This window comes from Chelmon rostratus, chromosome 8 (assembly GCF_017976325.1).
Source record: "Chelmon rostratus isolate fCheRos1 chromosome 8, fCheRos1.pri, whole genome shotgun sequence".
Taxonomy (NCBI): domain Eukaryota; kingdom Metazoa; phylum Chordata; class Actinopteri; order Chaetodontiformes; family Chaetodontidae; genus Chelmon; species Chelmon rostratus.
In genome coordinates this window covers 6,179,008-6,202,821 of record NC_055665.1, presented here as the reverse complement: position 1 = coordinate 6,202,821, position 23,814 = coordinate 6,179,008, and the positions used below count along the sequence as shown (strand labels likewise).

Genomic DNA, 23,814 nt, shown 5'->3' with positions numbered 1-23,814 from the left:
TCAGGCCAGTAGTTTTTACTTTAATCCTACTGAGAGACAAACAAACAAACTGAACCAAAAACATAACGTCCTTGGCGGAGGTAGCTATGACCATTAATCTGCTGTTGCAAAAGCCTCCACTCTTCTGGTTTCAAGCAGATCTGAGAACCTGGCAGCAGGGATTTGATCCCATTCAGCCACAAGAGCATCAGTGAGGTCCAGCACTGATGTTGGGCAATAAGTCCTGGCTCACAGTCGATGTTCTAGTTCATCCCAAAGGTGTTGAAAGGGGTTGAGCTCAGGGCTTCCTGCAGGCCCGTCACCTTCTTCAGCACCATACTGGAAAACATCTTTATGGACCGGACTGTGTGCACCAAACTGCTGCAACAAAGCTGGAAGCACACTGTAGTCTAAAATATGCTGTAACAAGACGATTTTCCCTTTATTTCCTTTAAGTGGCTAAAACCAGGAAAAACAGGCACCAGACTAAAAGAACACACAAGTATGTGGACCTGTCCACATGTGTGGTTATATCAGAGTGGTTATTCAATACACTGTTAATTTAAGCTGATCTGTGCTTAACTGGCAAAGTCAGTAAAGAAAGTCGTAACTTTACTGTTTCTTTTCTGTGTTGTTAGTGATTCCTCACTCCCTGTAACAACATGTAGACCTTCCTCTGTCTCACGGTGGCCATGTTTTTCAGTGTGCGATCTATTGTTTTACAACAACCTCACCTCTCTTCCTCTCCCTCCAGCAGCTTCCTGTAAGCATTAATCTCCATGTCCAGGGCCAGTTTGATGTCCAGCAGCTCCTGGTACTCTTCCAGCTGCTGCAGCATCTTAGCTCGGATCTCAGCCATCTCCCGCTCTTTATCCTCCAGCCGCCGGCGCGTCATGTCCCGCTCCCTCGTCAGAGCGTCCTCAAGCTCCCGCACCTTGGCCTCGCTTGCTGACAGCTGATGTAGACAGAACGCAGACACAAAGGTTAGACAGTTAAGACTGAGCGGTCTGTACACTAGCAACAGTTCAGATAAGGTGTTTTCACTGTGTTTGCCTGGTTAGCGCGGTTTGTTTGGGCTGGTGTGAAAGCTGTCAATCAAACTCCGGTGCAGACCAAACAACCAGACCGCGACCCTTGCAGGAGGTGGTCTCGGTCAAGTGGGACGCAGGTGAGGGAATTTAACAGTTTCTAGGAAGTAGCTGGAGAATGAATGGTGGTTGGACTTGGACTGCTGCTCTGTTTTTGGTCAGCAAACCTCCTTCAGGACCTTCCTCCCATGTTTATGTTTGTTTTTGCTCCCGCCCCTGACACTTCTGACCAATGAGTGAGCGTTCTCAAGTGGTTTCTGTGCTGCATTTTGGCTCGTTTGGCTTTTTCTCTGTGTGAAAAGAAACCAAACTGAGGGGAAAACGCTCAATGTTCACCGACTCATCAACTGATTCAGTCCAGAGCAAATGAACAGTAGGTGTGAAGACGCCCTCAGTGTGCTCGATGAGTGAGGTGAAGCTTAGCGTTAAATGAATCAATGGTGCTCAGAGATGAAGAAGTCGGAGGGCTTTCCTGACAGTACCAGTTATCCACACAGCAGCGTGGCCGGTAAAACCAGCACCACTGACAGTGCGAGTGTGCGTACCTGTTTCTGCAGCAGGCTGAGCTGGCCCGACATGCCCTCCAATCGAACACGGGTCTGCTGCAGCTCTTCATGGGCAGCTCCCACCAAGTGGCTGTTCCTGTCGGCTGAATGGCGAGCGTTCTCCAGCTGACACACGGAGACATGATGCGGCCTGTTATCAGCAGTTGTTTACCACACTGAACCGCCTTACAAAAACTGTGCTGTCTCAAACACAGACGATCAGCTCTTACTCTATTTCAGGGGACGTTAGTCTTTTAACTGTCTTGCAGACCGAACACTGCAGCAGAAATAACTCTTTAGCTCAATGCTACTTGTAATCTTTCCTATTAAGTTAATTCAAAACAGCAATTCCCAAAATAGATTTTCTCATTGTGTGCAGTAAAGCAAACAACAGTTTAACTATGGTTTCAAGTAAATTCAACTGACAAAAACTTCTGTTGTGTTTTTCCTCCTTAAGATTCCCACAAGACAGCGTTTGTGTTAAATTAATCTCTCTTCTAATAGAGAGAGACGTTGCAGAAGAAGTTAAAGGAGGAATTTATACACTGATTGAGTGTAAATCAATGTTATGCATCATCTGAATGCAAAACACACAAAGCTGAACTACCATTAATCAAACTGAGTAACGGCCTCTGCCTCGGGTCTAGGTGTCGACAGAGCTGTGTCTCGTGCAGCATCCAGACGAACCTTAGAGGTGTAGGTCTTCTCCACCTCCTCCTTGTAGAGGTTGAGCTGATCCTCGTATTGGGTCCTCAGCTCGGCCAGGGCCTCGGCCAGCTTGCTCTCAAATTCCAGCTGCCGCCCGCTGTCGACCTCCACCATGCGAGACTCGTGCCGACGCTTGGACTCGCGCAGCTCCTACAGGCAGACAGACAGGTTGGTGGTTATCAGTCTCAAGCACACTTACTTTCAGTTTCATGGACAGTTGCTGTGTTGATCAGAAGCTGATTTGACTTTCTCAACTCTATATTGCTTTATCAAACTACAAAACCAGTCATTTGTATTGATGTTTGGTTCAGTTGCTTTCAGGCACTATAAACAACTCAAAAGACTCCACATGCAAAAACCTACTCCGGTCAGTGAACTTAATTGCATTGATTAGTAGTCGCTGTGCAGTAATTACCTGTTTAGACACACAGCTCCAGCAGAGAAATCCACCTCTCTGCTGACCTTTAAGCAACTCCTAATCATGTTGCTTGCTGTTGCAAGCTTTGGTCAGAGCTTGACTACGACCAGAACATTGGGACAATTGTGACTTCAGTAAGACAAGAACTGAAATCTAAGCGTTTAATTTGTATATCTTTCAACTTGCACTGTGTTTTATCATTTATGTGTAAAGAGGAGGGGTGAGCAGCAGCTAAGTGCATCTGTGAGACATCAGGACTGTAAATCAAACAAGCAGGTGGTTGGAAGTGAATCAATATCCTGTGGGAAAGGTGAAGAGCAGGACAGATGACTTAGAGAGCTCAATAAAAATAGAAAGGTTAAGGTGAAGAGTGAGAACCTCGTTGTAGATGCTCTTCTGGAACTCCAGTTCCTCCTTCAAGGTCTGCAGGCGGTTCTCGGCGTCCACTCTCCTGAGCATCTCATCCTGCAGCTGCTTCTTGGCATCCGCCAAGTTACCATCAATCTGGGAGGAAAGACATGCAGCAATCTGAGTAGCACTGTTTGAGCTGTGAACTCTTCTTTTAAGAAAAAAAAAACTGTAGTTCCTGCAAGTGGCCAGTAGGTGGAGCACGGTCACAACTGCATCTACGTCAGAACCTGTGTTAAAATTCATTGATAAAACAAACTGCAGAGAATGCAACCTTGTCTTCCTCACCACCTTGTCCTCATTCATAATCAACTGCCTGGAGGGTTTAGATAAAATGACTACTTCCATTGAGGCATTTCCGCACCTACGAGGCAGAGAAAGCGCCCACACTGAGACAATCATTTCAAATGTCAGTCACTGTGGCTTGGCACTCCAACAAACTACCGCTTTTCTAACAGGTGGCAACAAGGGTTCATTAAATTTTTGGCTGATTACAATCAGTGCAAGTCTCTGGAGATTAACCACATGTAAACGGTGGCAGGACCACAACGGTTTCTGTTTGCAATTAAGAGTCTTGGAAAAATATTCGCTGTAATCTGGAACGAGCCTAATGTTAGCGTAGGTGCTTGCTCTGCCACAGTGTAGAAATTAACATTTCTGACGCTTCTCCGTGTTTTCTGAATGGGTTTCTAGTTGCTCTGAGCTATGACACAAACCCCGCCTGCCTTCAACAACCATGTCAGATTCCAGGTCCAACACAAATGTTTTTACCTTAGCCAGCTGGGCCTTGAGGTCCTTCACCTCGGCCTCCAGGGCTCGCTTCTCCCCCAAGGCGGTGGTGAGGGAAGCATCTTTAGAGTTGAGCAGGGCCTCCAGGTCCCTCAGCCTGGCCAGAGCCGCCTCGAGGTCAGACTCCTTTTTACTGTTCCTGTGAAGACATGAGACGAAGTGGACGTTAGTTTACTGTATCATTACCACCCCCTGCTGTATAGGTCTCTTATATCCCTGTTGGTGGGTTTCCATTGTGGCCTCTCTTCCTCTCTGGAAATGCTGCTTGTCTTTTGGTCTCCTGGAGCTGTGTAATTCATCTCATGTTGCTTTAAAAACTCGACTAGACTAGACTAGACTGTTTATGCTTTATTTTATTATACTTGTGTTAAACACGTTGAACTGCATCTGTGTTATAAAGGTGCTATACAAATAAAGTTGCCTCATAGCACATGTTATTTAAATGTGAGTAATGCACAGATAGTTTTCTGTGCCAGTCTTACATGACACAGTCGATCCTTTTCACCCAGTTAATGTGTTTCTTTGGTAACTCTGAGTCATGATTTCTTTGTAGCTCCCATTAGGTCTCAAATCTGCAGACTTGTGTTAACGCTAATGAGTGCCTGTTGCTTTATTTAAGCTTTGAGTGAAACATGATGAGCAGTGTGTAACTGTGCTGCAGAGGCAGACGTTGTGGATGACACAAAGTGCCATTGTACTGTACAGTGCAGTGAGGGAAGCAGTTGTCCGCTGTTGATGTGAACTGAACTTAGGCCAAAACGTCAACGTGCTGTTATTAGCCTTCCGCACTGAATGAGAGCCAATTTAACTCTCTCTCCAGGGGCCCTGCGTTGAGTTAAGAGGATGCACGTTTGTTGCGCATGTGCTTGTGCATGTGTGCACCGCCTCTCCTCTAACATCTCTACAGGAACCAATTTAGAGTTCTGGTTGGAAAAACAAACGACTTGGATACAACCACGGAAAAACAATGCATTCCCAGCAGAAGATGAAGAGAGTGGAGGGGAGAGAGAAAGAGGGGTTGTTAGCAGTATAGGTGGTTCATGGCAGCCAAGAAGGAAATGGGCTCCCTGTTATTCTATTTGGCCCTGTGGGCTAGTCTTCATTGTCACTAATAATGGCCATCTGCTGGGGGAGATGGCTTCCAGGCTGCTCACGCTGACCTCAGAGTCCTCTGGTCACTGGCAGCCGGGTGTTAGGACGAGCAGGCAGAATGAGCTACAGATACACTTAAACTGTGAGGCAAACACACTCACAGCGAGATAAAGTTACTCCACAGAGTAATGCTTTACAGCAAAGACAGAGCCCATTCACAAGCTATTACCTCAGAAGTGAAACTGTAATTTATTGGTTTATGACACAGAAATCAATATCTATTACTGCATTCAATAAACAGTAATGAGGCTTTAGAAGAGACTGAAAATGCGATTCTTCTTACTGAAAAGAGCCGGGACAAAGAGACGAGATAAAGTGGTGGAAAAGCAGAACTATGCTGCGGCTGCCTGCTTCAGGGACAAACAGAAACAGCTGAAAGTGGAAAAAGCTGAAAAATGAATGAATCATTTATAGCCAAAAAAAAGTCTAAAATTAAATCCAGAGAAAACATGCCGTGTCCATGATGCTTTACAGATGCATGATCAAGCTTAGAGAACTTGAATGGGTTATTGTATAAAAGCCTCCCAGTAGTCATTGTTCAGATTTAAAAAAAAAAGAAGAGGCACAGCCCAGTGTTACACACACACACACACACACACACACACACACACACACACACACACACACACACACACACACACACACACACACACACACACACACACACACACACACACACACACACACACACACACACACACACACACACACACACACACACACACACACACACACACGGCTCTGTGAAGGAGGCACAGACATCCTGCACCAATCACCTGTGTGGCCGACTCAAAATCACGCCCGTGATGCTGCATGTGAATCTCTACACACTTGATCGGACATGTTCTCAGGCTCTGACTTCCAGGTGTTGATTCAACCTCACGGCCATATTGGAAGCTGTAGTTTGTGATGCAGTTGAATTGTATTGTATTATACTGAGACGTGTTTCTAATTTTTAGATAACCCTCATTGCATTACAAAGCATTAGTTTTTTTCTAGGTGGACCTCATAAACTGACCTTTTCCAGAGCCTTTAACCAGATTTAAATGACCAGATGTTGGGACCAGATGTTCATACATTCCTGTTTTTTTGCAGCAATAACTCAAATTCAGAAACTTGCCTAGTCGTTAAACTACAGTCTTCTACAGTATCATTTAACAGCAGGTTGTAAAAGCTTTGCTGGGTGACAGCTTGTTTCACTGCACTTAAACTAGAAAACTCAAGTTTATTTTGAAACATGCACTCAGTTGCCAGTTTATTAGGATAAAACTAATGCAGTTTAATACAACACCAACAACAATATACCTTCGTGATGGTTATAATGATCAGTTTGTGTTGCTAGAGAGGTTCTGATTCTGCACCACAAGTGGATTACCAAAACACGATACTATCACCTGTCACCAATCAACCCGTTTACCTGTGGAACATTCCAGGTGTTTTTGGAACGTTCCACAACTTTCCCAGTCTGTTGTTGTCATTTTATCTATATTTTATACAACGTCCCAGCTGCTTTGGAATGTTTTGGAAGTACTTGAGACTATAGCTATAAATACAGAGAGAAAACATGAATGTGTCAAGAACACACACAGTAAAACACCTACAGACATTCCCTGCATTCTTGAACGTACAAAGACTGAAGCAGTCACCCCATAGGAAACTCAGCCATCAATTAAATGTCACGACGCCTAAAAGACATACAGGTTAGTAACCAGGATGAAACGAGACGCGGTTTCTCCTGCAAAAAGTTTTTTTTGACTATTATCTTGTTGTGACTGTAACAGGATAATAGTTTAACCAGCTCTGGTTGGGCTGTGTTCCCTACGGCTTGTGTAGCTCTCTAGGTGTGATGGAAAATAATTTTCCAAGGCCGCTGTAGTATTAGTGGAACATTGCTGCTCATTAACATGTTATGGACTTTTTCAATAAACCCAAATCAACCAAAACAGGTCTGTAATGAGAGAGAGAGACAGAGAGACGTGTTTTCTGTCTATTTAACAGGGTTGTAAAATGTAAATGCTGCACACACACACACACACACACATACTTTTCCCATTTGTTTACAACTTGAGATAAACATTACTTGAAACTATACAGCTCTTTGTCTAGACGTTAATACTTTCTCGGTGAAACATTTCAACTGTCTGATTCTGCGGGATGGATGCTTGTGAGTGTGGCTGCTGTGACGTTCATTAGTGCTAATGGGCCCAGTGGATCAGCTCCAGCAGTGAATTAATGGACAGAAGTGGGTTTGCTATAGTGACATGCTGTTTCACTATTTGTGCTCTCTTCGTACACAAATACGACGGCGAGACAGAGTTTCCTTACAGCAGAGTGACATGCATCGTAACAATGTGATGAACGCCTGTGACAGAAATCTACTGCAGCTTCAGTACAAGTGGCCCCTGTGAAATGCACCAATTACACGCCAATGGAACGAGACTAAGAGCCATGCCAGCAGCTCTGCAAGGTCATACTTAGGGCACAGTGGTGCTTTCAGCTAAATGCTAAAGTCAGCATGCTAGCATTCTCATCAATAACAGTGTTGATATGCAGATGTTAAGCCAGTATAATGCTTCCATTGCTTCCAATGCTTGCTTAGTTTAGTGTGTTAGCTTTGCAGGTATCTGATCAAAAGTATTGGCGGAATGAACATTTTGAAATGATGATGGAAACAGATGAAAGCCTCACCAAAGTCAGACATGAACGTCTGAATCAATGGCAGTCCATCCAATAGCTGTCAAAACATTTCAATCGCAACCACAAACGTCAACCTCGTGGTGGGGGAAGAGGAGAAGTCAGGGGATCCCCAAAGTCAACCAAACCTCGTCCTCTGGGAACCAGGAACGTGTCGACAGAAATTCGTCTGCCTGTCCCTCCAATGAAACGGGTGGAGCAACCAACCATCACACAGTGACATCCCCACAGCTAGGCGGCTCGAACGGCTAAACGGCCAATGAGACGAAGCAAATGTATAAGAAAAAAACTTCATTCACACTTTAAAGTATTGCAAAAGGTTGATGGAAACGCACCTAATTCACATTTTCGCAACATTTCAGAAGTTCACTTCAAATTTGCTTGACGATTAGATGACAACACAGCTAATGACACTTCAGTACAGCAGGTACAGTATGATGAGTTTGGACACTGTGGTTCTGTTCTGTACAAAGACAAGAACACAATTCAATCAGGAAACACACCTGAAACATGCATCTGGCTGCTGGTGGAGTTCTTGTGCTATTATTAGTGCTTGGGAGGAAATGTTTATATAATTTCTTTATCTCATATGTAACAGCTTTCACATTGTTCAGCGCTTTGATGGTGTGTTTCTGGTCCAGTTATTGAGTCCAAATTTGGTCACAAACATGGAATTTATTAATACAGCAAATTCAATTTAATTTAGAGTTTGATCTAGAGTAGTTCCAGCCATAAATAGGTGCTTGTCAGGCTCTGAAGAGGTGCACAGCATAGAGATTTTGAAAATGTAGAGAAGAACTCTGAGCAATTTGTCTCTCAGCAACACTGTGCTATTACAGCATTTTTAATTAACAGGTTGAGTTCTCAAAGAAACAGATTCGCGGCAAATTAAAAGTAATGCATTTCATTTTTCCAGCAAAGCAGCGGCAGCAGTTTGCGATCAATTGACCAGCAAAGCACGACGTCAATTTTCTGACCAAACAAGGGATTCTGGAATGATCTCTGAATGGATTGTGAAATGAGTCCCTTTGACGTGACTGCATTTATTTTATTTATTTATTTTTTAGCAAGCAAGCAAGATCTATGAAGTTAATACCGATTAAGGGGGAATGTGAACCAGATGTGAAACCACAAGAAAAAAAACAAACAAAACAGCATTTGCAGGTACTTGTGAGGAGTCTTCATCCTTGTCTGTTAGTAATTATTCAAATGGATTTAACCGTTAACACGTAATGATAAATCAAACTGGAGATGTTTCAAATGCTGTGGTTTGACTGAACTGTGCTGACAAAATCATCTGAAAACAGAAACCAGCAGATTAAATAAAATATCACAACAGTGACCGCTGGCTACAATGAAGGGACTTCATTTAAACATGTGTGACACAGAGAGGCATGATGGACTCGTCTGCACTGCTCCCTAACATGCCGTCTTTGCTTCTGGCATCTCCAGAAAGATGTCGGCTTAAAGCAGTGCGTGGTGTCTGAAGACAACTGAAGGATTTTGGAAAACCTTGTGTGTGTGTGTGTGTGTTTGTATGTCTCTTAAGTACACGTGTACATGTGGGTGTATTTGTGCATGTTTGACTCTGTTCTGCACCGTGTGTGGGAGTATTGGCTGCAAAAACTGTGTGTACCACCATGTAAGTTAAGTGTGCACTGTGTGTGTGTGTGTGTGTGTATTCTTATGACATCAGCTCTTAATGTGCTATGAAATGTGCGTGACAGCACATACAGTGCACATGCATGTCCCTGAATGTGTGTGTTCTCATATACATTTACATAATCCTTAGCAGGGCGTGTGTGAGTTCTTCATGCAGGCGTTAGCTTGGGACTACCTGTTTATACAATCATGCATGAATTGTATAATTAGAGATCCTCAGCATAAATATCCTGACTTCATGTTTACAATCTGCTCCATCAAAGCAGCCTGTGCTCAGAACAGCAGCGGAGCCACTCTGCACTTATTTTTTAAGAAACACACTATTAATATTTGCAATACAACACACAGTCAGCATGAGACTAACAACTGTGGTATTGAAAATGGCTGAGAGCCAGCAGATGAGCAAACAAATTGTGGATTACATTTGGGAAATTAGGTAAATAAAGCAACAAAAAATATATAAAAAATACCAGCCTGTTTCATCAAGATAAGGGAAATCTGTTACAAGTAAAACAAGGCAGCGGAGTTGTTTCTAAGCTTGCAAACTGAGAGAGACCTTTATGCTGAAAGGGCAGCGATACATGTTTTATATTCTGCACTGAAGGAATTAAAGACAGACAATTTGGGCAAGCTTTGCTCTTATTTTAAGTGTAGACCACTTGTCTTATTTGCCATGCCTTCTTTCCTCCCACACACCAATGTCTGCACTCTTGAAAAAAATAAATAAATAAAAACGGCTTACACATCATTCCACCCTCTTCATCTGCAATATCAAAGCTTTTTTTTTAAGGCATTTTGTTACAATGGAGTAAATGACACATTGTGAGGCGCAGAGACAAAATGGGAGCTATTGGACGGAGACAGTGTGAGATGGGGGAGAGGAGGGGAGGAGAGGAGAGGCTGGTGGGGGAGTGTGAAATGGAAATGCAAAAAGAAAGAGACAAAAAGAAAAAGAGAAAGAGGGGGAATAATAGAGACGAGAAATCTGAGGAGGAGGAGGAGGAGGAGGAGGAATGTGTTGGCTCGGCTCCCAGCCTCAAGGATGACTCACAGCTATCTTTGTCCACCCCAGTAACGAGAAACGAACCCCGCCTCGTGGAATGAAAGGGAGAAAAAAGCCCCCCCCCCCCCCCCCCCCCCCCCTGTTTTGCTATGCCATTGCCGTGGCAACCAAGGCCTTGTCGTCAGGCCTGCTAGTATGCCAGTTGTACCACGCTGTGGATGCAATGGAATAAAAAAGGTGTAGACTTTTTGAAACTGATTTTCAAAATATCTCAAGATGCAGAGGGTGTGCGTATTGTACACACTAACCTATAATTCCAGCAAGATGGGGAGGCGGAATTACTGCAGCCGCTCCAGCCAGAAAAAAGCTTTATGAGCCCGTGGCAACGCTGATGCCAAGTGCTTCATCAGCACCGAGAACTAAGACAGGACCTCAATTTGAGACTTAAATTTAGTCATTTTTAGAGCAGATTCATTTGAATTCAGTAACAAAGAAAAAGCATCTAATATTTCTGTGGAATGATTTTTATAATTTCGCAGTAGCACGATTTTAATGCACTACTCTAGTTTTCTAAAACAGCTAGAGCAGGTCTCACAGAAATTAAATCTGGCCACTTTACCAGGCCTCCAAATTTAAAAAGACTTGAGATTACACAGCTTCATCGTCTGACCCTCGCCGCCCTCGTTTTTCCTACGTTGCAGGAAGAGTCTGAGTTCTTGCTGTCCTGCACTGATCTGATGGTTTCTGATAATTAGAGGACATTATCTTGGCTGCACCCAAGTTGGTTCACCCGAGTCACAATAAAAGATTTCCTTCCTCACCTTGAGCGCAATCTACCCATACAGGTATTTTTAGATTTTTTGCCCAGGCTTTGAGACAATTATATCTGAGATTTAAACTGCCAGCTCAATATAATTGAGGTGAATGGTTCATTTGTTTAATTTGTAGTTCAATTTAAGATCTCTTTCTCTTCCTGTCACTCTGGAGAATTCACAGAAGTCACTGTCAACAGTTTTCATTGCTACAAGTAGAAACTGTTGATAGCGTGCTCTCTGGTTTATCTTAAGTAAAAAAGACAGACATCTTTGTTGCTTTTTGAAACATTTTCAATGTTGTGAGCAATTAATTTCACCCTCATTTTACTGGTGCAGAGGCAGAAATCTCAGTGGATGGTTCAATCCCAGGGCAAATTTGAATTTGATCTGCATGGCTGGTTACCATTAGAGTTAAGTGAGATTTTTATTTTTTAGGGAAAATTGACCAACATATCCCCATGTATGGTGGTTGTATGGAAAAAGAAAGTGTAGCTGCAAGGGGCTGATACACCTACATGCACACACTGACACCTGGGAGCTGCCCACTACAGCTGCAGCCCTGTGCCGTCCACCACAGAGCAGCTCCCCTGCAGCAGTGTGGGGTTCGGAGCTTTGCACATGGGCACATCTGCTGGAGCTGTGGAGGAGCTGGGGGGTGCATCTCATTCATTTCACCCAAGAGGTTTTTCCCTGCCAGTGTGTTTAAACCAGAGACTCTCTGCACGGGGCTGCTATAGTTACAAACAATTCATCACCTCGTTCATTTCCTGTAGGACTATCCAAAGAATTCCTCTGACATGCAGTACAAGTATCCATTGATCCATATGGTATGTTATCATATAAACACACACACACACGCCCCGTCTGGCAAGCATGTGTGGGCACATGTGGGTGGGGTTTCCCGATGACTCACTGCTCAAACACTGACGAGAGGAAAAAAAGGGTTCTCCCAAATTCCCTATAGATCACCTAAAATGTTCCCTTCTCTAAATATAGCCGACCTTTCCCCTTTCCATCCTCACTACATTTAGTTTGGTCATTCACAAAGGAATGAATTAAAGTAAGAACAGTTAGTATGCCCTCAACCAGTTTCATGGTCAGTCTTAAAAAAATCCTGATCAGACCTGAAAAACAATCATATGTACAAGTCCATGCAAATGACTATTGTTTAATTATGTAACTTTACTGAGCCCGTAGGCACTAAAATAACTGCATCCTTTTGATAACAGGTTCAACTGCATTGCCTCAACGCTCCTGGTTTAAGTATAGAAGGATGCCTCGCTGCCAGAAGAGGCCTCTGGTCAATTAGCATTGACGCTCTGCACATATGTGGTGCTGCACATTAATTGTACTTCTTAAGTTGGCAATTCACACATCACTCTGATTGGAACAGTGTCTCAATTTGCAGTTTAATTCTCATTTGCATTAGCAAGAAATCTCCCCGGTGGATCACCGCTCTCGCTTGCGCTGCATGCAGAAACAGATTGTGTTCTGGCCTCCCCTCCGACGAGGCACGGCGCTCTTTCCAGCCAATGTTAACTTTAAGCTAAACTAAACCCATGTGGAGTTTCTGAGACTGTGACAGGCTTCGGTCAGCATTCTTCAGCTTGTGCTTGCCTGTGAGGAAAAAGGGATTTGATGCTTGGAGTGTGACCAAGTTGTGGTTACGGGACGAGCCTGGCGACTGGGCGCTCTCACGCGAAGGCAAAGCCGACTGGCATTGAATACAGATGTACAGGAAACGCAGAGAGCTCACTGGTGAGTCAATGAGAGATCCAAGAGAAAGAGATATGTGTTCTAACAGCACACGTCCAAAGCAAAAGGTGGGTTTTACATCAGGACAATTCGAGTGGCGCCAGGTGAGCTGTAAAACACTGAAAACGACGCTGCATTGACTTTCCTTTGTTTTCCTGTGATTGTCTCTGCTCTGGCACTCTGTGTACTGTTCTCTGTGGCAAACCCCACCCATCTGAGAACAAGTAAAAAAAAAAACAAAAAAAACATGCCAGCTTGATGAGCCACAGGAGCGTGCGTGTGTGTTGGAAAACAAGTTGTTTTAAAAAAGAACATCCACGCAACAGTTAAGCAGCAGAGCAGTGAACGACCCACAAAGTACAGGTGGGACAGATTTTAAATGAAACTAATCAGCATCTCCGATCACTTTGCCAAAGCACAACAAAAGACGACACATGGAGAGCCACATCAAGATGGAAAAAGTTGGCTCCTGGTCACTTTTGCTCAGCCTTTATAAACAAGAACAACAGTTAATGCAGAACATCTGAGACTGTGAAACAAACTCTGTGCCCTGTTTAGATTCCATAGTAGAACTGCTCCAATGAACTGCTAACTTTATTTCAGAATAAATGAGCGTTGGCAGATCTGGAAACAGAACAATTGTTGCATAACTAACCAGATGGGACGGGAAGGGTTGAGGTTACAGTGCACCCACCTTCCCTGGGCAGAAAGAGAGAGCAGGCAAGAGGAAGAAAGACTTAGAGAGACTGTGTGGAGTCCCACCATCTTAGAGTGATTTACCCCGTCCATGTGCGGGTGAGTCATCGAGGGCTTGGCTGGCTCTGAAGGTACTATGGAAACTCTCGTTCAGCCTGCCAAAACCTTCACTCTCTACCAAGTTCTGGTCCGCTGAAGTCCAAAACCAACTCTCTCATTACTCGCACATCAATAAACCCTAGAGAGACGGCCCCATACAGCAGCCATCCAGCACATTTACGGGCCTGCCACATCTGTTTTCCATTGGAAAGTATTCTGTTCAGGGCTGAGGGAACAAATAGTCACCAGAGCGGCCAGCCATACGCTCACCAGGCCTTATGGCACCGCCTGACATCATCTATAGGATACCAGAAACATTCACAAAAACCCCCTCTGGAAACTCCAGTGCTGCTGTATCTGCTGCTCTAAATAAACTGAACATATCTCGATACTTTAAATTAAAGAAGAAGAATTCTGTAAAATTAAATAATCCCTAGAGCTGAGACGGTTTGTCTCATTACTTTGACAATTATTACATTTTTGAAGTAAAAAGGCCAAATATTCCCCGTCTCCAGCTTCTCACATGTGAAGGTTTACTGGATTTTCCTGTTTGCTATGATTATAAACTGCCTCTCTTTGTGTTTTGGATGGTTGGCAGGACAAAGGAAATAATCTGAAGATGCAACCTTGTGCTCTGGGAAACTATAAAAACAAACAAAAAGCAAGACAATTGATCTGGGAAATGATTAGCAAATTAATTGGTCATGAAAATCATCATTTGCAGCCATAATCTGCTCGTATTAACATGACTTTCTTATTCGTCACATTATGGAAAAAAATCACACCTTTGGTTTTCGTGCAATCACCTTCTAGCTTTCAGTATTTGTGGCTGAACAGGAGCAGATTTACAGCTACTGCTGCTGTGAGATGTCACAAAGCACTGAAGAAACACCACAAAGAACAATTATTGATATATCTTTTTAAAATCACTCAGGTGTAAATTAGTTATCGCTCTCACATGCAAAGCAATACAAAAGATTCCTTTTTGAACAAGTTATTCAGTCGCGTCTTCAACGCTTTGAGAGAGCGATCCTGTTTGCATCACTGCTGGATAACACCCCAGATCACGAGCTCCTCTCTGAGCTCTTATCTGCCCTGGTGTGACTCAATGTGACAGACAATTGTCTGCTGTCACATAATACAAGCTGAGCTCATCGTGGGGGAACACAGGGTTTCCCCCCCGAGGCAGCCAGCAGAACAGAGGCGAATGTGATCAAACGGCATGGGAAAAGATGTACGGCAGCGCGATGAAATCTGCCGCTGGTGGTGGTTTGCTGCCCGTTTTCTGGCCTCGGGGCCACAAAGTCTAAGTCCACGAAATGCTAATGTTCTGGAGAAGTAATTTGAGAGTTTCTTTACTTGTTTTTTTTCTAATTTTGCTCCACATTCAAGTCTGAGAGGCTGCCGGTCACGCTGAGACAGATGCTTTTGAGAAAGAAACACATTTTCATTGATGACATTACAGGAAAAGCACAGGTGTAATTAACAACTTTAATGAAGGCGGCTCCAGGCTCCTGGTATTGTGCATGCTGGCTCACTGTCAGGACTTACTGGGACACTTAGATGGAATGAAGCCATTGTTAATTTAATTACTTCTATCTGTGCTTCTCCTGATACGACAAGTCAAAATGTGTGCAGAGAAAAAAGCCTGTTGAAAAAGCTGAGAGCTAAGTGCAGCCAGAAGATGTTTTCTGCTGCCACTGTATGACGGCGATGCAGACCATTCTGAATTAAGTGGTCAGACTTTGAGCTTCCACAAGTGAGTGTTAAGACAATCATATACCAGGATTATACAAAACTGGCAACCTTAATGCTTCATCTGACTCATTACACTGAACTAATAAAAGCATGTTAGTCATCAAAGTTTTATCTAGTCTGCATAATCAGTCTTTTAGATGTTGGAAGGAAGATGTGTATAGTCTAATACCTCATAGTTTAGACTATTCTGCAGCTACAACATACTCACATTTCACCTGCTTTACTTACAGAATGTTTATTTATTTCTTGTAGAGCTCAAACAATAAATGAAATATTGTGAAAATCGACCTTTTGAATGTTTTCCAGGAAGAATGTCAAATATTCTCTAGTTCAAGCTCCTAAAATCTCCTAAAAGTTTTTCGGCTGTTGGTCAAACAATTTAAAGACGTGGGTTTCAGAACGTTGTGATGAGCTGATCTTTACTAGTGTTTGATATTTAAAAAACATTCTGCAGACTAATCAGTAGAGAAGGTAGTCATAGGTACAGCCTTAGTTTCTTGTTCCTGGAATGTATCAGAATATTTTAGTCGTAACTACCGACAAACAGCCAGTTTTTATATTGTTAAGGATTAAAAAAGAATGTAGTAACTGGGTTTATACTTGCTGGAGTTTCCCAAATATTTTGTACACTTCAGTCTGTTGTTATGTGCATCGAACTGATTACTTATTCAATGACAGTCCCTTGGCAGGGTCAGTCAGAACTGCAGTCAGAGGTATTTTCCCATTTGCTTACGAGAGAAACAGAGAGCATAATGATGTACCACCAGACTATTGAAAGAAAGCTTCACTTTTAACAAACAGGAAAGGCATCTGAGAGGCTCAACTGGCCGATCGGGAGCGGAGCGCGGCCTCGCTCTTGTCCATTTTAGGAAAAGACTTTCAAGACGAACATTTTATCTCAACAAGCTGGATGTGAGCAGCCTGAATGTTCGTCCATTAAAAGGCCCAACAGGAACAGGGATGAGTAATGTGTGACGCATCTTAAGTGTCCCTCGGATTAATATAGAAACTTTACTCATTCACTCATAACTATGACTAATATTAGACCAATTGTCGTGACGTCTGTTTCTGCAACCTCTCCATCATGCGTTCCCCTTTTTCCTCACATAATACACGTTGGCTAAATAATAAAAAGCTTCTGTTTATCACATTGTACGCGTTGCTTAGCATGAGAGGTCCATTTCCTTTGTAACGTAAATGTCATGGCCGGCTGTGCAGCTCTGAAATGACAATAAAAATATGTGCTGTGTTGTTGTCTCCAGGCAGTAACAAGTAAAGGTCAGAATACAGCTGTATATCTAAACAGGCTATTATGAGGAAATGTAGCTAATCAGGAAACAAACACTTGACTGGATCAAAGAGAATTGTAGGTGATAAGCAACACAAATAAGTGACATCACCCTCATAAAGCTAAATGGGTAATGTTTTATAAAGGCAATGCACATTGGAAGCAATATTCCAAAGAAAGAAAATGGGAACGTGTCATATGATACGTGCACTTCCTGCTGTGTTCTCTGATAGTTGGGCCGCACATGGCATATCAGTCCATGAACACAGTATGAGAGCATGCACTGGAGCTTTTGCATGACTCTCTAATTTCAGTCTGCAGGGCATGTTCTGCCACGCTGTGTCTACACTTTTATTTAATCCATTTTTGAAAACATTGTTCCAACAGACAGACAGCTAGAAAATGTCTGAGAGCGTCGTCTACCTGCCGTCACGCCCTAAACCACAGTCGGGTGGAGTGATTGGAGCAAACTCAGACCAGGCAAATCCCTGCTTTTATGTATTCATAGGAGATCTGGTCTGGAAAAAGGGCTTGGCTGTTTCATTTTCAATCTTGCATCCTAATCAGACAAAATGATGGGGGTTAAAGTTTAATTTTATATTTCAGTGTAAAAAGGGCTTTAGCTTTCAATTTCAGACAGCACGTGCAGCAGGTATACAAACACATGCACACCACAGACAATCCTATATTAATATAGTTAACTAGGATTGCATTTGTTTTCATCATCAATTCAGCTTTCAATTATTAATCAATAGATCCATTAAAAATTATATATTTCCTATTTCCTAAAGCCTGAGCTGACATATTCAAATGCATTGTGTCATGGAGCCTGCTCTCCAAAACACAAAGATATCTAGTTTAATACAAGAGAACGATTCAAAAGCAGAAAATATGCCAATTTGAGAAGCTGGAAGCAATGAATTTTTGGCATTTCTGATCACATGTCAGTGCACGTCTTCTGCAGAAAAAAAAAAAAAAAGGCTAGAATAAACTATGACATGGAATCTGCATGTGTAGAATTAGGCCTCCCTGCTCATCTGCCTGGGTGGAGCGCTCGGGAAGGAGTTAAAGAGCGAGTCCTGCCAGTGACACCGATGAGCTAGTTCTCCCACACAGGCTCATGTTTCACAGCCAGCGGCACAGCTGGGGGTCAGACTGGGCACGAGGCACCAGACAGACGCACTATTTCAGTATTAAAGAGGAGATGACTAAACAAGGCCCTGACAAACCTGTGAACACGCTTCTGTAGTTCCTGCTGTAGCTCAGGGGCTCATAGCTTGTGTGTTTTCCGACCTTTTTTTTTTTTTTTTTTTTACCCCCCTCAACTTGCTGGCTCCAAGCTTTAGGGTGAGACTTAGATTTTACAGCACCGCATTCCACCCACACCTGCTTTTGTCCACAGTTTGGAATTATTTACAAGTCAAATTGTGCTGCGGGGAGAGAATGGTCGGCTTTCTGGCCCAGCAGCTTGAGGTTCTGCCTTGGGGGAGGGGGGAGCATGTGTTTCTTGTATGCATACGCTGATGTGTGTGTGTGTGTGTGTGAATAGACGCAGTGTCATGCCTTTGGGCTGAGCAGGTGTGTCCAGTCAACTGAAATGCAGTGACGGCTCCACCTGCTGCTGTGCGTTCTGTCAGACTCGAGGAGGACTAGCCGGGCACGTTCTGAGACGCTGCTGTCCAGTGTTCGTTGTGCCACCAATAGCTGCTCTCGCCACCTGAAGCTACTGCTCAGCGGCCGGTCAAACAGCCCGTCGGTGTGTATTAATAAACCTGACTTCCCCTTACAGTGAGTCCACAGTCAGACCATTCCAGAGGCCATGAAAAACCTCTGAGTCACCACCCTGTCACACGGCAGAGCCAAGACCCCAGAGCTCCATGGCAACCAAACACCAAACACGCTGGCTAAAGTGTGGCGGATAAAGCCGGCCCGGGCTGGACTGAGCGGTTCTTTTCCACACATGCGTCAAAAGCATCTGCTTCCTTTGGAAAACAATATTGCTGCAGGAGCCGTTGCTACGTTTTTTTGCCAAGTAGCTGGAGAAGAGGCACAATGACATGGGGGGGTGTTGTGGAGGCGAATACAAAATATAACAATACTGTTCTCTCAACACTCACAGGTTACACGTGGCCTTTTATCCGGAGCTCACAACAAAGTCAACATCCTAATCCTCATCACCAACAATAAGCAAAACAATAAGTTAGAAGCCATAGAGTGATGAGCTCGAACGTCAACACCCAAATGCACTTCAGAGTACAAATGAGCCACATTAAAGACTATATCCTGCAGAACATTTACATTTTTATTCATCTTTCCACGCACAGCACCGACCCTGAGACATGCTTCACTGTTCACATTCAATAGTTATGTCAACTTAGTGAAAAGAGCACAATAGTGCTGTTGAATGCTTCTTGGTCTATTTTCCGCTCCTCTACTCTCTAAAAAAAATCTCTGTGCACCAAATGCAGACTGTGAAGGAGCACATGTAGTCTGGAAAGTAAGTAACTATACTTGGGGAGTACTAATACTTCATATCTACCCTGACCTTGCTAACCCGAGGTGCACTTTGACAAGTCATTGACAAATTCCTCGACAGCCACCACTGGCTGAGCCCTGCAGCAGTAGACTATTCTTCACATACTCACCTACGTAGCTGAAATCACAGCCGAGCGCAACACCGTCAAACTGTCAACCTGCAGGTGAGACTGCTATTCATGCACTCAGCTAGGATCTTAAAAAAGATGGCAGAGATAATCTGACACACCGTTATCTGCCATTAACTCCCAGTGCACAGTACCCGAAGTCAATCATCTCCAACCCCGAATCCAGAAAAGTTGGGAGAACGTGTAAAACCTGATGCAATTATTTGCAAATCTCAAACATTAAATATATTGTTTTGTACTGTTTTCAGATGAGCATCTGCCAAAAAGGATTACCAAATTATCATAACCTGTTTTATCGATGGTTTACACAGCATCCCAACTTTTTCTGCATGGAGGTCGTATTACCTTTGACTCTCACACATGACGATTAGTGTGATTTTTACAGTGTTGAGCACAACTCCATCAAAGGTGCAGCAGATTACAGATGTGAGTTCTACACTTTAGCCAATATAGGTTATCTCAAACAGCTTGAAGCAGCCATGTCAAACACTGGAATGAAAGACATTCTGTCATTAGGGCAGTAAATCCAGCTCAACAGAGCATGCTTTGTGTTAAATGTGAAGCCCGTTTGGTGGGAGGTGTGTCAGCTCAAAACACCCCTGGGGGCTTAAAGTGACATAAACTGCACACTCTGACTGACGAATCACACAAACGTAACCACCAGGAATGTCTTCTACAGTGCTGATGTTGGGTATGGCTTCACACTGCATTCCTGGCAGAAAATTAGGGTGTTGCACCACCTCAGTTGCTGAACAACAGCAGGTGTGAACTGGAGGCATCGCAGCACAAAAGGTAAAATTACAACATTCCCATCCACATGTTTGGTTGTTTTGACTGCAGTGCCGCCTTAACCACTGCTGTGAGATGTTGTGGAAACACATTAACATTTTACAATGTCAGTTTTAAAGGGAACACAAATGCAAGAACAAACCTGCACCCACTGATGTGCCACAGCAAGTGCAGGGGCATGAGATAATAATGTCACCGTACATTCTGTCACATGTAATAGTCTCATCTTACCTTTCACTCCAAAAGAACGATTCATCTGAATCACGGTTTCGTGCCGCAGATATTATTGGCCTACAATCTGAAAAGCATGCAATTCTCGTGCATCAGAGCTACAGGAGTATTCCCAAGGTAGTGTGGGATCACTTGCCAAAAAGGCAGGGAATTCCCCCCACAAAGGAACCAGACAGAAGCAAATAAATGTTATGTCATCAATACTGCAACACAACTTGAAAGATTTATGGGTGGCTCCTGGCGGTTCTGCCAACTCTAAACTACAACTGCACGAAAGCCTGTTTGTATTCTAAAGCATTTAGCAGCGCATTAAGACGAATGCTCAGAGACGAGATGCAAAGAATACTAACCACAAATTCTGTGTACTGTATGCTTAGAATATACTGTCATATACTAGAAATATGACATGTACTGTAGGAGTAGCCACACCCTGACAAGCTCCACCCCCACATGCTCCTCCTACCTGGCTTTGAGCTCCTTGTGCTCCTCCCTGATCTTGCTCAGCTCCAGCTGCAGGCGTGCTCGCTCCTTGGCCACCTGGTCCAGGGTCTTGCGGGCGTCGGCCAACTCCGTCTCGTAGGCCGCCTTCATGCCCGACACATCACGGCTGACAGAGGACTCGGACTCAGTGATGCGCAGTCGCAGTCCGGCGTTCTCCATCTCCAGCGAGCGCACCTTGTCGATGTAGACAGCCAGCCGGTCATTGAGGTTAGACAGGTCCTCCTTCTCCTGCAGCCTGGTGATGCGGGCCGGGGAGTGGGCAACGGCACCACGGCTGGTGCGTTTGTGGCCTGGGGTTTCCATGGTAATAATGGCTCAGCAAGAGGTGCAGAGGGGGTGAGTCACTGGCTGTGGGGGAGGAGGGCGAGGGAAGAAGAGTTAATGAAAACCACAGTATCTGGGCTGCCTTCCCTAGAAACGCAGTGCACCAAATCACGGGCTGAATCACACGTTAAACTTTAATGGAGTTTATACTGAAGAAATGTTCCAGTCTTGCATAACTCTGATCCTTATCTGGGCAGCCTGCCTTCAGTGCTGGGTCTGCTCACAGTTCTGCAAGATTTTATATCCCAGGATCGTTTTTCCACAGTAGGTACACACATCTATAAAACTTAATTTAATAACCATCCACTACTGCAATATACCTTCAGAGGAATGAGATTTGTGTTTTCTTGGGTCTTGTTTTAAGAACTTCAGATTTTTTGGATGCAAAACCCCCGACTATTTTAGAAAAGAAGGTGTTACAGCTTTCCCATCCTTTTCCTGCTTTTAGTGCTCCTGATAATATCTCTTATTCACACTGGTACTTTCACTGCAGTGTAACACACTGTCATAACATACGCCTTGCCATTCTCTCCTCCGGCTCCATTTAATTGTTGTAGGAGTAGTTAAGCCACTTCATGCAGTTCACTCCTGAGCAAACATATTTCCCACGAACCCCAACCCACACCTTCGGCTCACACACGAGGCAATTAAACATGTTTATAATTACACTTAAAATATGCAGCTGCAGCCAGGGACACCAAAATAAATGAATACATTCCCCTCCTTCTCTGCTCCCCACAGAGTATTTTGGGTAAAATGGAGACAAACCACAAAAAAAGCTTGTAATTGCCTCCACTACTTTACTGTGATCAGCATGTTCTGCAGTCATCATCTCGCCCACAACCACTTGCACCAGCACAGATCATAATACCAAAATGTTGACTCATAACGTAAACACATACTGCAGGATGCCCTGATAAGGACATGCATCCACTTTCTGGCTGTTTGGATTAGTGCTGCTTCTGTCACTGGAGATACGATGCAACATTTTGTTTGTAATATTCTGATATTACAGTCAGGCTCTATTTGAAAATGACGGAGGAACGTACATTTAAAAAGAAAAGAAAAATGATGCTTCCAACATGATAAAAGATGCAGCAGGACTGCAGTTTTTCTGTATTTGAGAGCTCTATGCTGCAATTATGGATGAGGCTTTCAACGATATTAATAAAAGTATTAGTAATGTGTGTATCAACTGCAACTGCAGCCAAACAGGTGTGACTTGAGACCTGTTCTTTTTCTCAGTAGCTGCTCCACTCACAACCTAACAGCCCTCTCCCACTGAACAGCATGAAAACCTACTCCACTTTGGTTCAGCAGTGGGCGGAGGCACCAAACTTTGCCATCCATCCCCTCATCGGCCATTACCAAAAGTGCACGCAAGGACGTGCACGCCCATGTGGGTGGGATGGCGCACACATGCATGCACATGTTGCGTGCACACGCCCACAGCAGCAGACCTATACACTCACACAAGCACTCTCTAGACTAACTTTGAATAAATGAAGCATCCATTTAAGCTCCCCAAATGTGCTGAGCTTTAACAGGTGCTGTCTGATGTCCCACTCTTCAACACCGGCAGGCAGCACAATGAGCCACAACTTTTAAAAGTTACAAAAGTTATTCCACACCACTCTCTGACAAAATGAAACTGCAGATACAACTTTGAGACGACTGAACAGGTCAAACAAGCATCACAATAAGACCATAATACTATTTACACAACAGTGGCTCTGTCTGGCAGTGCAAGCAACATAAGAAGTCTCACAGGGAGACTAAAATGTGGAAAACTCTCTGAACCTTACCTCAGTTGTTTGAGAACCTCTCGATTGCAGCCTGCTGACAGGACTAAAAGTGAGTGTACAGGACCTTTCTTGAAGTTTATCTGCTGCTGTGAGTGTGCGTGAGAGCTGCTGTGAGTGTGTGTGCCGTACCCCAGATGAGCGTAGAGAAGAGGATCCGTTGAATAATGCAGTCTTGCTCTCTGCTAGTGGGTGTGTGCGCCTTTGGCTCGTGCCCTGAACTGCTCTCCTAGCTGTCGCTCACTGCACATGTACCTACTGCTGAAGAGGGAAAGAGGGGGCGGGAGCACCAGAGAGGGGAGGGTGGGGCGGCGAGGAGGAGTCAGGCTAGACAGACTGTGTGTGTGTGTGTGTGTGTGTGTGTGTGTGTGTGTGTGCGCATGTGTGTGTGTGGACACACACAGAGCAGCTGCTGAGCTTTATCTCTCCCTGCACCGGCCCTATCTTTTCCTTTCTCATTTCACTCAGACGGCGCTCTCGCAGACATACTGACCTCAGCGGCGGGTGCAAGTGGCCTGTCAATAAAACGCGGTGACACCGATGATACTGAACAGCTCCCAGGTGGGTGAAAGTGTGCAAACCTGCAGATCTCACTCTGCTACTCCCTGCTGCTACGGAGAATACATTCTTAGCCCACTTTTCTGTGT

General features: G+C 44.0%; 1 protein-coding gene across 2 annotated transcripts in view; it reads right to left on the bottom strand.

Annotated features, from left to right (window-relative positions):
• The window catches only part of LOC121611063 (lamin-A-like), a 30,260-nt gene extending 6,858 nt beyond the window's left edge, over positions 1–23,402 (bottom strand). The window contains exons 1-7 of one of the 2 annotated variants that reach the window (XM_041943445.1): positions 23,300–23,402; positions 21,004–21,389; positions 3,918–4,074; positions 3,117–3,242; positions 2,300–2,470; positions 1,613–1,738; positions 714–934 (exon numbers count right to left, since the gene is read on the bottom strand). In XM_041943445.1, coding sequence (XP_041799379.1) covers positions 714–934; positions 1,613–1,738; positions 2,300–2,470; positions 3,117–3,242; positions 3,918–4,074; positions 21,004–21,344 — 1,142 coding nt within the window. In that variant the 5' untranslated portion in view covers positions 21,345–21,389; positions 23,300–23,402. Of the gene's footprint in view, positions 1–713; positions 935–1,612; positions 1,739–2,299; positions 2,471–3,116; positions 3,243–3,917; positions 4,075–21,003; positions 21,390–23,170 lie in introns of both variants that reach the window. The other variant, XM_041943444.1, reaches the window with a different exon arrangement.
• Positions 23,403–23,814: the final 412 nt, after the last annotated feature.